We start from the raw sequence: 14,910 nt of genomic DNA, 5'->3' as shown, positions 1-14,910 counted from the left end.
TAGCATCAAACTGTTTTTAATTGTTATATTAGTGAATGCTGTATTTTTAAATGTATAATTAATGTTTTATTGCTATTCTATTTTTGGGAGCTGCTCTGAGCCTGCCTTTTGGTGGGGAGGGCAGGGTATAAATCCAATAAACCATAAACAATTTTAGTCTAAGGGTCCTAAAATATCATAATTGCCAACTCTCCCATACTTCCAGGGCCCCCCGACACCACTGTTCCCTCTAAGCTGAGTGAATGTGAGCTAGCTCACAGATTTTTAGCCTCCAGCTCACAGATTTTTTGTCTTAGCTCAGGATGATCTCAAGAGTGCAGCAGCTCACAACTTTAATGCCAGTAGCTCAAAAATTAGAATGGAGGGTACATCGCCCAACACAATAGACTGGCAGCAGCATCAGAACCTACATATGGCCGAGGACCTGCCTACCTTAGGGACCGCTTCTCCCATATGTTCCTCAGAGAGCACTGAGATCTAGTTCTCAAAATCTTTTAAAAGTCCCTGGACCAAGGGAGGCTAGATTGAAAACAACGAGGGAGCAAGCCTTCTCAACAATGGCTCCCCAATGGTGGAATCAACTAGCAGAAGAGGTGCGAGCCCTGCGAGACCTAAATCAGTTTCGCAGGGCTCGCAAAACTGCCCTCTTTCAGCTCGCATTAAGATGAAACCCGGAAACGACATCTAGCCATCCTATACACAGTTTGAACTGTAGCACCGAAATCTATAACTTACAATGGTTTAACTGTTTATCTAATTTTAACTTAATTTATGAATGTAATTTTATCTATTTAATTGTTTAATCGTTTTGTAGTAATGACTGTATTTTACCATATAATGGTGCATACCATGTCGTGTTAGCCGCCCTGAGCCTGCCTTTGGCGGGGGAGGGGCGGGATATAAAAATAAATTTATTATTATTATTATTATTACATTTGGGTCCAGCAGTACCTAAAAGACTGACCAAATTTAACAGGCTATTTATTATTTATTTTTATATACGGCAGGGGTGGCCAACAGTAGCTCTCCAGATGTTTTTTGCCTACAACTCCCATCAGCCCCAGCCATCAGCCATGCTGGCTGGGGCTGATGGGAGTTGTAGGCAAAAAACATCTGGACAGCTACCGTTGGCCACCCCTGATATAGGGTATAAGCCGGGTATAATGGGCGGGGCTGTGGCTCAGTGGCAGAGCATCTGCTTCGCATGCAGAAGGCTCCAGGTTCGACCCCCGGCATCTCCAGTTGAAAGGAACACATAGCAGGCAATGTGAATAAAAGAAAGTCTTTCTTCACCCAAAGAGTGATTAATACATGGAATTCACTGCTACAGGAGGTGGTGGCAGCTACAAGCATAGATGGCTTCAAGAGGGGATTGGATAAACATACAGAGCAGAAGTCCACTGTGTGACACAGAGTGTTGGACTTGATGGGCCGTTGGCCTGATCCAACATGGCTTCTCTTATGTTCTTATGTTCTTATCAGTGGCTCTTAGCCACGGGGTATAGATGTAACTCTCTGTCTGGGGCAGTGATGTTTTGTATTCTTGGTGCTTGGGGGCGGGGCATAGTGCGAGGGCTTCTAGTGCCCTGGCCCCACTGGTAGACCTCCTGACGGCACTTGGGTTTTTGGCCACTGTGTGACACAGAGTGTTGGACTGGATGGGTCACTGGCCTGATCCAACATGGCTTCTCTTATGTCTGGGGCAGTGATGCTCTGAATTCTTGGTGCTTTGGGGGGGCATAGTGGGAGGAGTTCTAGTGTCCTGGCCCCACTGATGGAGCTCCTGATGGCACCTGGGGGGTTTTTGGCCACTGTGTGACGCAGAGTGTTGGACTGGGTGGGCCATTAGCCTGATCCAACATGGCTTCTCTTATGTTCTCATGAAAGACTTCTGCCTGAGACCCTGAAGAGCCTGAGAAGACAAGACTGACTTTGGTGGACTGATGCTCTGACTCAGTACAAGGCAGCTTCATCGCTCAAAGCACCCCTTGTCCGAAGAAGCCAGGCGGGCCCTTACCATGCCGACGAAGCGAGCTTTGATTCCTCGAAAGTTTATGCCCTGGGAAGTAAGTTTCAAACAGCTACTGGGCTCGAATTCTGTTCTACTTGTCAGGTCTACGACTCTCTTCGATAACAACAACTCTCCATATCACCAGGGTCAGTGCTTATTGCAAGACAGGACAGTACCACTGGCAAAGCCAGTGACGAAATTAAGGTGGGATGCAAGTGAGTGTAACTTTCTGGCGCAAGGTACGTTCAAAACAGTTCAAGACAGTACATTGTCGCGCAGCAGACGTTCTCACACTATGAAATTTGTTAGCAAAACACTCTTAACAGAGAGTCATGACCTTGGGAGGCAAACGCTGCCAAAGGGCCGAAATACTTTCGTTTTCCAGGAGCATAGCAGGCGTTTCAGAAAACAGCAGTGATAGAATAAAGCAGGGGGTGGCCAACGGTAGCTCTCCAGATGTTTTTTTGCCTACAACTCCATCAGCCCCAGCCATTGGCCATGCTGGATGGGGCTGGTGGGAGTTGTAGGCAAAAAACATCTGGGAAGCTACCGTTGGCCACCCCGGGAATAAAGCATTAACATGGCAAGGGAACTTGATGCTGCTACTACAGGTTAATGTGGCCAGCCGCCTGAAAAGGACCACCGAAGACTGTCTTCACGCCTCCTCGTGCACAGCAGAGGCTCTTCCGCAGAGCCACGGCCCCTTCCGCAGAGGTGTGTTCCCCGGCAGCGGTGCCACCTGAACACCTCGACGCTGCCAGCGCTCAAGAAGCAAAAGACGGTGTGGGAGCACAACGGAAAGGGGACCTGTCTTCCAAGGACTCACCTGCTGCAATCTGATGCTGAAGCTTCCTCCTCCGCCTGGCGTCCAGGGTCAGGACAGGAGGCTTCGGCGGCTTCGGCGGCTCCACCTCCGAGGGCGGCTTGACGGCCGACTTCTTCATGCGCAGCTGCTCCAGCTGCTCCTTCACCGTCCGGTGCTGTTCGTTCAGCAGGTTGGCAGGGGCTTCTTCAAACCTACGGCGGGATTGAGGGGCGGTGGGCATCAACGGTTGCAAATGCAGACAAATGAAACTGTTTGAGGGCTTAAGGGGCTATGTGCCACTCCCAAACTAGCTTGGTTCTTTGGAAGGGGGTGCAGCTCAACTTATGAAATGGCCTCGTGGGATAGTTTAACGTAACCTCAGAAAAAAGACCTGCTGGATCAGACCAGTGGTTCATCTAGTCCCTGCATGCTGTCTGACACAGTAGCCAGCCAGTTCCTCTAGGCAGCCAAGAAGAGGGGATAGGGCCCAGTGTAACGTAGTGGTTAAGAGAAACGGACCCTAAACTGGAGAACCGGATTTGATTCCCCACTTCTCTTCCACATGAAGCCTGTTGGGTGACCTTGGGCCAGTCACAGTTCTCTCAGGATTCTCTCAGCCCCACCTACCTCACAGGGTGCCTGTTGTGGGGAGAGGAAAGGAAGGCAATTGTAGGCCGCTTTGAGGCTCTTTAGGGTAGAGATAAGCGGGGTATAAAAACTCTTCTTCCTCTTCTTTTTTTCAAAGGGGCCAGGACCTTCCCCTTAATATTGCCTCCTGGCATTGGGATTCAGAGGTTTAGTGCTCTGTAAGCGGAGGTTCCCTTCAGTCCCCATGGCTAGTAGTTGCTGACAGACCTCTCCTCCATAAATCTGTCTAATCCCTTTTGAAAGCTGTTGGAGCCTGTGGCCATCACGACATCTTCTGGCAGCAAATCCCACATTTTAATCGCTCCAGTGTAAAGAAGAGCCAGTTTGGTGTAGTGGTTAAGTGTGCGGACTCTTATCTGGGAGAACCGGGTTTGATTCTCCACTCCTCCACTTGCACCTGCTGGAATGGCCTTGGGTTAACCATAGCTATCGCAGAAGTGGTCTTTGAAAGGGCAGCTGCTGTGAGAGCCCTTAAGCCCCACCCACCTCACAGGGTGTCTGTTGCGGGGGAGGAAGATAAAGGAGATTGTGAGCCGCTCTGAGACTCTTCGGAGTGGAGGGCGGGATATAAATCCAATATCTTCATCTACCTCACAGGGTGTCTGTTGTGGGGGAGGAAGGGAAAGGAGATGGTGAGCCACTCTGAGACTCTTCGGAGTGGAGGGCGGGATATAAATCCAATATCTTCATCTACCTCACAGGGGGTCTGTTGTGGGGGAGGAAGGTAAAGGAGATTGTGAGCCGCTCTGAGACTCTTCGGAGTGGAGGGTGGGATATAAATCCAATATCTTCATCTACCTCACAGGGTGTCTGTTGTGGGGGAGGAAGGGAAAGGAGATTGTGAGCCGCTCTGAGACTCTTCGGAGTGGAGGGCGGGATATAAATCCAATATCTTCTTCTTCTTCTTCTTCTAAAGAAGTATTTTTCTCTTGTCCGCCCTGAACCTACTGCCCAACAGCTTCACTGGATGCCCTCCAGTGTTAGTATTTTGGGAGAGTAAGAAAAATTTCCCTTCTCAACTCTCTCTCCACCCCATGCATAATTTTATAAAACTTTTCTCACGTCGTCTCTTGTCTCAGCTGAAAAGTCCCAAACTCTTTGGCCTTTCCTCACAGGGAAGGGGCTCCAACCCCCTCACCATCTTGGTTGCCCCTCCAGTTTGGTGCACTGGAGAGCAGCCCCTGCTCTACACTCAGCTCCTTTCCAGCAGAGACAGAAACAGAGACTGGCCTGCCTCTCAAAAGAAGCAGTTTTGCTGATAAGCGTTGTTGTCAGTACGTGAAGACAAACGTCGGCCAAGGCTGGCAATCTTCAGTCTCGCAATAGGCAGAAAATTATCCTGCTTCCAAAAATGCAGCCGATCTCATCTGCGTTTGCTTAAAGTCAAGTCCCTCCCACTTTCTATAGGCGTTACCCCCTGCTTAAACATATGCAGGCTTGTGGCCATACCCTGGCCACTGTAAAAACATGTTCTGCACTGGTGTGAGGGCCGTCCACAGGGAATGAGTATGTTGGCCATTGTTCGGTTTTAAAAGAGAGACTAGAAAAGCCAGGGAAAGGAAGCCATTTCAGCAGCCCTGAACTAAACCACACCCCATCTGTAATGGGACAGACCTGCAATATCCCCCTCTCAGCTTCAAGAGGGGACTGGATCAACTATGGAGCAGAGGTCCATCAGTGGCTATTAGCCACAGCATATTGATGGAACTCTCCATCTGGGGCAGTGATGCTCTGGATTCTTGGTGCTTGGGAGGGCCACAGTGGGAGGGCTTCTAGTGTCCTGGACCTCCTGATGGCACCTGGGTTTTTTTGGCCGCTGTGTGACACAGAGTGTTGGACTGGATGGGCCACTTGCCTGATCCAACATGACTTCTCTATGTTCTAACAGGCTCTTACCGCTCATGACTCTCAGCCATTATGGCATGCCACTCAATTCAGAAACACAGGAGGTGAGCTGGGGTAATCATAGGCATCTCTCTCACACAGACACACACGAGGGACAGTGGCTCAGTGGTAGAGCATCTGCTTGGGAAGCAGAAGGTCCAAGGTTCAATCCCCGGCATCTCCAAAAAAGGGTCCAGGCAAATAGGTACGAAAAAAGCCTCAGCTTGAGACCCTGGAGAGCCGCTGCAGTCTGAGAAGACAATACTGACTTTGATAGACCAAAGGTCTGATTCAGTATAAGGCAGCTTCATATGTTCATATGTTCACATCCTCCTACACCCCAACGCCAAGACCATTGGGCTATTGCGCCTGGCCTGTAGCTGAGCAGAGATGCTCTTGCCCGTCCCCTCCAGTACTGCTCAACCTAAAGAGGACAGCCAAGGCCCAGCGGTTCCTTTGTCTCCCTTCCCAAACAGAGTCGGCAACCCCTTCAGCCTCTCTGCCCCACAAAACAAGGAGACATGCCTCATGCTGCCACCGCTCTGGCAGGAAAGTTAGAGGCTTGCTCACTGGAAGGACGGCGATTGGACTAGACCAGGGGTGGCCAAACTTGCTTAATGTAGAGCCACATAGAATAATTGTCAGATGTTTGAGAGCCATAAGGCACGAACACCAGATGTTTGAGAGCTATAAGGCATGAATGTTAGATGTTTGAGAGCCAGGAAGGAAGGAAGGAAGGAAGGAAGGAAGGAAGGAAGGAAGGAAGGAAGGAAGGGAGGGAGGGAGGGAGGGAGGGAGGAGGGAGGGAGGAAGGAAGGAAGGAAGGAAGGAAGGAAGGAAGGGAGGGAGGGAGGGAGGGAGGGAGGGAGGGAGGGAGGGAGGGAGGAAGGGAGGAAGGAAGGAAGGAAGGAAGGAAGGAAGGAAGGAAGGAAGGAAGGAAGGAAGGGAGGGAGGGAGGGAGGGAGGGAGGGAGGGAGGGGGGGAGGGAGGGAGGGAGGGAGGGAAATAGAGGTGGGAGGGAGAGGGGGAAGAAAGCAACTTTAATTTTAAATGCATTCTCCAAGCCACCAGCTGGCTTGACTTGGAGAAGTAATTTAAAGACAAATGCCTTCTCCAAGCCAGCCAATGGGGTGTTGGGGGCTTTGAGAGCCACACAATATCTGTGGAAGAGCCACATGTGCTCCCAAGCCACAGTTTGGCTCTCCCACCACTGCTGCCACCAACCCTGGATTGATAAGCAACAAAGCCGGCAGAGTCTCACAGGGCAGCCCTGACTTGGACTCCTCTCTTTCCTACCAGTTTCTCCTATTCTAGAGCAAGCTGCAAGAACAGATTAAGTGGGTGGGCTGACTAGATTTAAATATATATATTCACACACACACACACACACACACACACTTTTCTTCTAAGCTGTTTAAGCCTGAGAAACTAGGCCTTTCTGCCCCTAATTTAACTTGAGAGCCAGTGTGGTGTAGTGCTGGACTAGTACCTGGGAGATCCAGGTTCGAATCCCCACTCATGCAGCTCTCGCTGGGTGACCTTGGGCCCATCCCACTCTCTCAGGCTAACCTGCCTTCAGGGGGTTGTTGTGAAGATGAAATGGAACAAGGGAGAAGCATCTAAGCTGCTTTGGGTCCCCATTGGGGAGAAAAGTGAGGTACAAGTGAAATAAATAAAGTCCTCCCGAGGTAAATCAGGCAGATTTTCCAGCTTTCTTACCCTTTTCTGTGCTAATTTTTGCCCCTAAGTCAGGGGTGGCCAAACTGTGGCTCGGAAGCCACATGAGGCTCTTTCACACTTATTGTGTAGCTCTTGAAGTCTGCCCTGTCGGCCAGCTTAGAGAAGGTATTTCTCCCCTTTCAATCACTTCTCCAAGCCAAGACAGTTGGTGGCTTGAAGAATGCGTTTCAAGTTGCTTTCTCTCCACTCCTCCCTCTCCTCCATCTATTTTCCCTCCCTCCCTCCCTCCCTCCCTTCCTTCCTTCCTTCCTTCCTTCCTTCCTTCCTTCCTTCCTTCCTTCCTTCCTTCCTTCCTTCCTTCCTTCCTTCCTTCCTTCCTTCCTTCCTTCCTTCCTTCCTTCCTCTGTCTTGTGGCTCTTAAACATTTGATGTTTATTCTAGGGGGGGGACGGTGGTTCAGTGGTAGAGCATCTGCTTGGTAAGCAGAAGGTCCCAGGTTCAATCCCTGGCATCTCCAAAAAAGGGTCCAGGCAAATAGGTGTGAAAATCCTCAGCTTGAGACCCTGGAGAGCCGCTGCCAGTCTGAGAAAACAATCCTGACTTTGATGGACCGAGGGTCTGATTCAGTATAAGGCAGCTTCGTATGTTCATATGTGGCTCTTACGTTAAACCAGTTCGGCCACCCCCTGCCCGAAACATTTTCCCTCTGCTCTAATCCAGCTGATGACATTCTGCACTGTACCTCTGAGCCCTGACTCTATATCTCTGCAAAACCCACACCACCGTTAGACTGGGATAAAAAGACTTAAGAGATCTCCATTCCTACTTGTGTATGACAGAGGGAGCTTTGACTCTTGAAAGCTGATACTCTCATCTTGTAAGATGCTATAAGAAGTGAGCAATGGCTTAGAAAAGTTAATCCCCTGCCACAAATTTTGCTAGCCTTTAAGGTGCTTCTGGATTCCTGCTCTTTTCTACTGCTACAGACAAGCACGACTACCCGTCGATCTTTTCTGTACTGCTGCCTCCATTACGGAGCCCCTGCACAACACAGAAAGTTTCCAGGGGCTGGCCAGGCAATGCAGACAGGGTCCCCCGAAAACAGAAAGCAAACAAAATGTGGGGCCAGCAGTGAACCAGGCCCTTATCACAAGATGACAAGACAGCAAGGTTAGGCCCACAAGAAACAGAAGGACTCCTACCTGAGCACCTGGGGAGTGTTAAAATTCGGCCGGGCTTCTGCAGTGCTGTCTTCATCCTCCGGCCCTTCATCTTCCACGGTGGAGAAACCCATCTCGTCCTGGAACTGAGTGGAGATGCAGGGCATCCAACGAGCAAGACAGCCCCAGGAAAAAACAACAATTTCAAACCGCAGATCATGGTCAGGAGAGACTCTGAATCCAAAGGACTGGAAATTCAGCCTGCCTGACTTGAGGTTTGCCTAAGGTGCTAAACCTGCCCCCCCCCGCCCCCCCTCCCCGGTTTGTTAATCCTGGAATCTTAAGTATACAAATCCATATCACAAGCAAGGTACTTTTCTCAGTGGTACCAACCTGACTTCAACTTTCCTTCCCTACAGAGACTGTTCCGGCAGTTTCAGGCACCAGGTAAACCCTGTTTTATTTCCCCCACAGTTTTGGTTGATTTACAATTTGTCTGGTTTTAAAAAAAAAAAAAATTAAATGGCACATTATGCCCGTCTTAAACATCTTTGACTGCCGTTAATAATGTGCATGTTAAGAACCAACGCTTTGACCCTATGATGGCCCTAGAAATCAATGGCCTCCGAAACAGCCTGTCATTCACAGCCTCACTCAGGCCTCACTCAGGCTTCCTTGACCGAGTCCATCCCTCTCCTGCTGGGTCTTCCTGTTTTCCTGCTGCCTTCCACTTTTCCTAAACAGATGCTGCGAGAAAAATTACAAACTTATAGAAACACAATGATAAATTCATTAACACATGCTGACCGCTCAAAACATAGGAGTAGCCAATAAGCAATGCATAAGAAGCACCAACTCCGTTCTATGTTGCTCTCCTGAATACAATCCAGTACTTTCTTCACCCAAAGGGTGATTAACATGTGGAATTCCACTGCCACAGGATGGTGGCGGCGGCTACAAGTATAGCCAGCTTCAAAAGGGGGTAAGATAAAAATATGGAGCAGAGGTCCATCAGTGGCTATTAGCCACAGTATATATATATGTGTGTGTGTGTATGTGTACACACACACACACACATATATTGGCCACTGTGTGACACAGAGTGCTGGACTGGATGGGCATTGACCTGATCCAACATGGCTTCTCTTATGTTCTTATGTGACACAGAGCATTGGACTGCATGGGCCATTGGCCTGATCCAACATGGCTTCTCTTATGTTCTTATGTGACACAGAGTGTTGGACTGGATGGGCCACTGGCCTGATCCAACATGGCTTCTCTTATGTTCTTATGGTCACTGTGTGACACAGAGTGTTGGACTGGATGGGCCATTGGCCTGATCCAACATGGCTTCTCTTATGTTCTTATGGCCACTGTGTGACACAGAGTGTTGGACTGGATGGGCCATTGGCCAGATCCAACATGGCTTCTCTTATGTTCTTATGGCCACTGTGTGACACAGAGTGTTGGACTGGATGGGCCATTGGCCTGACCCAACATGGCTTCTCTTATGTTCTTATGCCCACTGTGTGACACAGAGTGTTGGACTGGATGGGCCATTGGCCTGACCCAACATGGCTTCTCTTATGTTCTTATGCCCACTGTGTGACACAGAGTGTTGGACTGGATGGGCCATTGGCTTGATCCAACATGGCTTCTCTTATGTTCTTATGGCCACTGTGTGACACAGAGTGTTGGACTGGATGGGCCATTGGCCTGATCCAACATGGCTTCTCTTATGTTCTTATGGCCACTGTGTGACACAGAGTGTTTGGACTGGATGGGCCATTGGCCTGACCCAACATGGCTTCTCTTCTGTTCTTATGGGCACTGGTGTGACACAGAGTGTTGGACTGGATGGGCATTGGCCTGATCCAACATGGCTTCTCTTATGTTCTTATGTTCTAAATTCCAAGGACTCCCGTACGGAGTCTACAGAATCCTTGGAATTTACACTGGACTGTATTCAGGAGAGCAACATAGAACGGAGTTGGTACTTCTTATGCATTGCTTATTGGCTGCTCCTGTTTTGAGCGGGTCAGCATGTGTTAATAAAGTTATCACTGTGTTTCTATACGTTTGTAATTTTTCTCGCAGCATCGGTTTGGGCTGTTCCTTCCAGACACAGCCTCCTCCTTTTTTTTTGTCTTGTTACGCTTTTCCTAGCATTATTGTCTTTTCCAGCGACTCTTGTCTTCTCATAAAGTGACCAAAGTATGATAGCCAATTTTTTTTTAATATAGGTCATTTTAGGTATTTGAAACTGATTTATGTTTTTAATGTGGCATAGCGAACGGCCCCTAACCCAAACATTTTGTACCCCATCTAGGGACAAGATGGGGATAGTGGGGGAGGAAAGGCTGTGCAGGATACTGAATCTCTCCCCACCCGGGAAACCCCAAAGAAGAGTTATTAGACGGTGCATTTGCTGAGTAAGATTTCCAGCAGTTGGAAGCCAAATTGCACAATACTGGAAAAACTATGGAATGACATAAAGTAGAAGGAGGAGAAGGAGGAGGAGGAGGAGAAAGAGATAGAGATGGAGATGGAGAAGGAGAAGACGATGACAAAGGAGAAGATAAAGACGACATTGGATTTATATTCCGCCCTCCACTCAAGAGTCAGAGCGGCTCACAATCTCCTTTATCTTCCTCCCCCACAACAAACACCCTGTGAGGTGGGTGGGGCTGAGAGGGCTCTCCCAGAAGCTGCCCTTTCAAGGACAACTCTTACGAAAGCTATGGTTGACCCAAGGCCATTCCAGAAGGTGCAAGTGGAGGAGTGGGGAATCAAACCCGGTTCTCCCAGATAAGATAAGAGTCCGCACACTTGATCACTAAACCAAACTGGCTCTCAATTGCTCAAATGTTTCCTTCTACTAACAGCCGAGCGCTGATTTCCGTGTTGCAGAATGTTATTTTTCAGCTCAGAGTACACATGGCCCACTCATAGCAGACTTATGAATAGCCTGGTTGCCTGGGGAGAGCAGGAACTTGGCTGCAGGACACCAAATGAGAACACTCTCACTTCCTCGCCCCTAAATATAGCTGTGTGTAGAGTAATGAAGCCCTGACTCGGATGGCCCAAGTTAGCCCGATCTCAATCAGACCTTGGATGGGAGACCACCAAGGGAGTCCAGGGTTGCTATGCAAAGGCAAGCAATGGCAAAGCCACCTCTGAACATCTCTTCCCTTGACCTCGATGGCCCCGATCTGGGAAGCTAAGCAGGGCTGGCCCCGGTTAGTATTTGAATGGGAGACCACCGGGGGAGCGGCTTCACAGAGTGAGGCAGTGGCCAAACCACCTCTGTTTGTCCCTTGCCTTGAAAACCCCACGAGGGGCTGCCATTAAGTCAGCGACAAGTCGGTGGCACTTTCCATCACCACCGGGTTAATGGAAACATTCAGGACTTCTTTTTTTTTGCGGGGAAAGTCCAGCAGGAACTCATTGGCATATTAGGCCACACACACACCCACCGATGTCATCCTTGTGGGAAAAGCCCAGCGGGAATTCCTTAGGCCACACCGCTGGTGCCAAGCCAGCTAGAACTGTGTCCCGGTGAGTTCCTGCTCAGAAAAAAAAAGCCCTAGAATCATTTTAGGGTCAGCACCTTTTGTGAAGTGGGTTTTGCAAGCCGGACTCCGGGCCTTACCGTCTCAAACAGCTCTTCCATCAGCTCGTTCACCTCTTTCTCTGCAAGACACAAAAAAACAGGCACGGTTTTCAACAGGTCCGCTCAAGCTGGTGGAAGGCATAAGGCTACATCAAATATCGCTGAGGCTTAAATGCCCCACGAATTGCAAAGAGGGAGAGGAGGAGCAGGAAGAAGGTGGAGAAGGAGGGGAGAGGGGGAGGGGAGAGAGGGAGAAGAGTTGGATTTATACCCCACCTTTCACTCGGGAGTCTCAGAGCAGCTCACAATCTCTTTCCCTGAGCTCTGAGAGATCTGTGACTGACCCAAAGTCACCCAAGCTGGCTGCAAGTGGGTGAGGAGTGGGGAATCAAACCCGTCTGCCACTCTTAACCAGTGTTCCCTCTAAGCTGAGTTAGCGTGAGCTCGCTCACAGAGTTTTAGCCTCTAGCTCACACATTTTTTGTCGTAGCTCAGAAAGGATGACCCCGAAGCACACTAATTGATGCTGTAGCTCACAACCTTAATGCCAGTAGCTCACAACTTTAGTGCCAGCAGCTCACAAAGCAGAATTTTTGCTCACAAGACCCTGCAGCTTAGAGGGAACTCTGCTCCAAGCTGGCTCTCTTTAAGTGGAATTTCAGTTTGTCTCTTACTGCTCCTAAAATTATTTTTATGGTTCTGCTTTGCTTTTTTTTTTTTTAATTTACAAAGCTAAGTGCCTACAAGAGGCACCCTTCAGGGTTCATTCACTGGAATAAGAAATATCTGGTGCACCAAAAGAAGAGAAAGATGAACTCTCTCCAAGGGGCAGCAAGAGGAAAGGTGTTACATAGCACAGTGAGGTCAACATTTTCTCTCCTCTTAAGTGTCATTTGCTGAGTTCCCATCCTTTGCACTTCCCTACTGTCAGCTCTCCAGCGATTTCCTAACCTGGAGTTGTCAGCACTGGGGGGGCAGGATATGAACGTATATATGAACATATGAAGCTGCCTTATACTGAATCAGACCCTTGAGCCATCAAAGTCAGTATTGGCTATTCAGACTGGCAGCGGCTCTCCAGGGTCTCAAGCTCAGGTTTTTTACACCTACTTGCCTGGACCCATTTTAGTTGAAGATGCCGGGGATTGAACCTGAGACCTTCCACTTAGAAGATGATTTTGGATTTATATCCCGCCCTATACACTAAATCTCAGAGTCTTAGAATGGTCACAATCTCCTTTACCTTCCCTCCGCCACACAACAGATACCCTGTGAGGTGGGTGGGGCTCAGAGAGCTCTTGCAGCAGCTGCCCTTTCAAGGATAACTTCTACGAGAGCAATGGCTGACTCAAAGCCATTCCAGCAGCTGCAAATGGAGGAGTGGGGAATCAAACCCTGTTCTCCCGGATAAGAGTCCGCACACTTAACCACGACACCAAACTTACCAAGCAAATGCTCTACCACTGAGCAATGTTCCCTTTAAGCTGCAGTGTCTTGTGAGCAAAAATTCTACTTTGTGAGCTACTGGCACTAAAGCTGAACATATATATGAACATATGAAGCTGCTTTATACTGAATCAGACCCTCGGTCCATCAAAGTCAGTATTGTCTTCTCAGACTGGCAGCGGCTCTCCAGGGTCTCAAGCTGAGGTTTTTCATGCCTATTTGCCTGGACCCTTTTTAGTTGGAGATGCCGGGGATTGAACCTGAGACCTTCTGCTTACCAAGCAGATGCTCTACCACTGAGCCACCGCCCCTCCCAGTTGCTAGTTGTGAGCTACTAGCATTAATGTGAGCTACTGCATCAATTATTATGCTTTGGGGCCATCCTTCCTGAGCTAAGACAAAAATGAGTGTGAGCTGGAGGCTAAAAATCTGTGAGCTGGCTCATGTTAACTCAGCTTAGAGGGAACACTGTCACTGAGCCACCGTCCCTCCCCTTATACACTGAGCTTCTTGGGGAGTGGGATAAAAAAAAAAATCTAACAGGCAAAATAAATAAATCACAGAGTTTCCCCGTTTGAATTTTTTTCCCTCCGCAGCTGGTAATGTGATCGAAATTATTCATGACTTCACAGTTCTCTTAAACATAATGTCAACAGAGATACTGCTCGGGCCTCAATAAGAACTCTCTTATCTGCCTCCTGAATAATTTATACAATTCAGGCTGTGCGGTGCTCTTTTGATCTGCCTAATCCTGTGATTTTCCACTTGTAAAACTGGCAAGTGCTTGTGATTTGTCACGGAGGTCGATTCTTAACAAAACAGACCGTTCAATGATTGTGTTTGTTATCTCTGAATGGCCAAAATGAATACATGACAGTATTTTGAAAAACAAGGGGGGGAAACGGGAATATTAAGGACAATGGAACCCTGCCTGTAGGCATACAAACTGTTACAATTGAATTGTGAAGTGATTATTTGGGGTTTTAAATGTTACATGGCTTGAAGCTTTCGCAGACAAGGCGGAACGTGGGGAGAAGAAGCTAGACTGCCAGATAAAGATGCAAGCTCAAATCTCCACTCTCACTGTGAAATTGATTAGGCAACCTTGGACCAGTTGCTCTCTTTAGCTAGCATGCCTCGCAGGGCCATTGTGGGTCTACAATTAGAGAGGAGCACGCATGTAAGAATATAAGAGAAGCCATGTTGGATCAGGCCAATGGCCCATCCAGTCCAACACTCTGTGTCACACAGTGGCCAAAAAAACCAAATGCCATCAGGAGGTCCATCAGTGGGGCTAAAAGCCCTCCCACTGTTGCCCCTCCCAAGCACCAAAAACAGAGAGCACCACTGCCCCAGAAAGAAAGTTCTAACAATAAGCTGTGGCTAATAGCCACTGATGGACGTCTGATGGACCATCAGTGAACTGCTTGGAGGACGGGTGAGATAAAAATGCACTAAACGGATATGTCAATAATCCTGCCCCCCCCCACACACACACACACTTGATCTTAGCCAAAAGGCTGAGAAGAGATGGTTTAGATTGGATTCCAGTTTTACTCGCTCCCCAGAGCAGACTATTTCTATCTAAATATTTTCCAAATAATAATCTTACGGATGAGAAAATGCTAAGTCAGCTTTTAGAAAGTGCAAATCCCAAAACCAC

General features: G+C 48.6%; 1 protein-coding gene and 1 non-coding gene across 2 annotated transcripts in view; one reads left to right on the top strand and one right to left on the bottom strand.

Annotated features, from left to right (window-relative positions):
• The window catches only part of LOC132581383 (GON-4-like protein), an 87,334-nt gene that overhangs the window by 37,723 nt on the left and 34,701 nt on the right, over window positions 1-14,910 (bottom strand). Inside the window, exons 13-15 of the mRNA XM_060252653.1 lie at window positions 11,841-11,881; window positions 8,231-8,334; window positions 2,838-3,028 (exon numbers count right to left, since the gene is read on the bottom strand). Coding sequence (XP_060108636.1) covers window positions 2,838-3,028; window positions 8,231-8,334; window positions 11,841-11,881 — 336 coding nt within the window. The remainder of the gene's footprint in view (window positions 1-2,837; window positions 3,029-8,230; window positions 8,335-11,840; window positions 11,882-14,910) is intronic.
• On the top strand, window positions 1,170-1,241 carry TRNAA-CGC (transfer RNA alanine (anticodon CGC)). Its single transcript has one exon. It is a non-coding gene; the product is annotated as a tRNA-Ala (tRNA).

This window comes from Heteronotia binoei, chromosome 1 (genome assembly GCF_032191835.1).
Source record: "Heteronotia binoei isolate CCM8104 ecotype False Entrance Well chromosome 1, APGP_CSIRO_Hbin_v1, whole genome shotgun sequence".
NCBI lineage: Eukaryota > Metazoa > Chordata > Lepidosauria > Squamata > Gekkonidae > Heteronotia > Heteronotia binoei.
The sequence above is the reverse complement of the archived record's forward strand: the minus strand, read 5'-3'. Positions and strand labels throughout refer to the sequence as shown.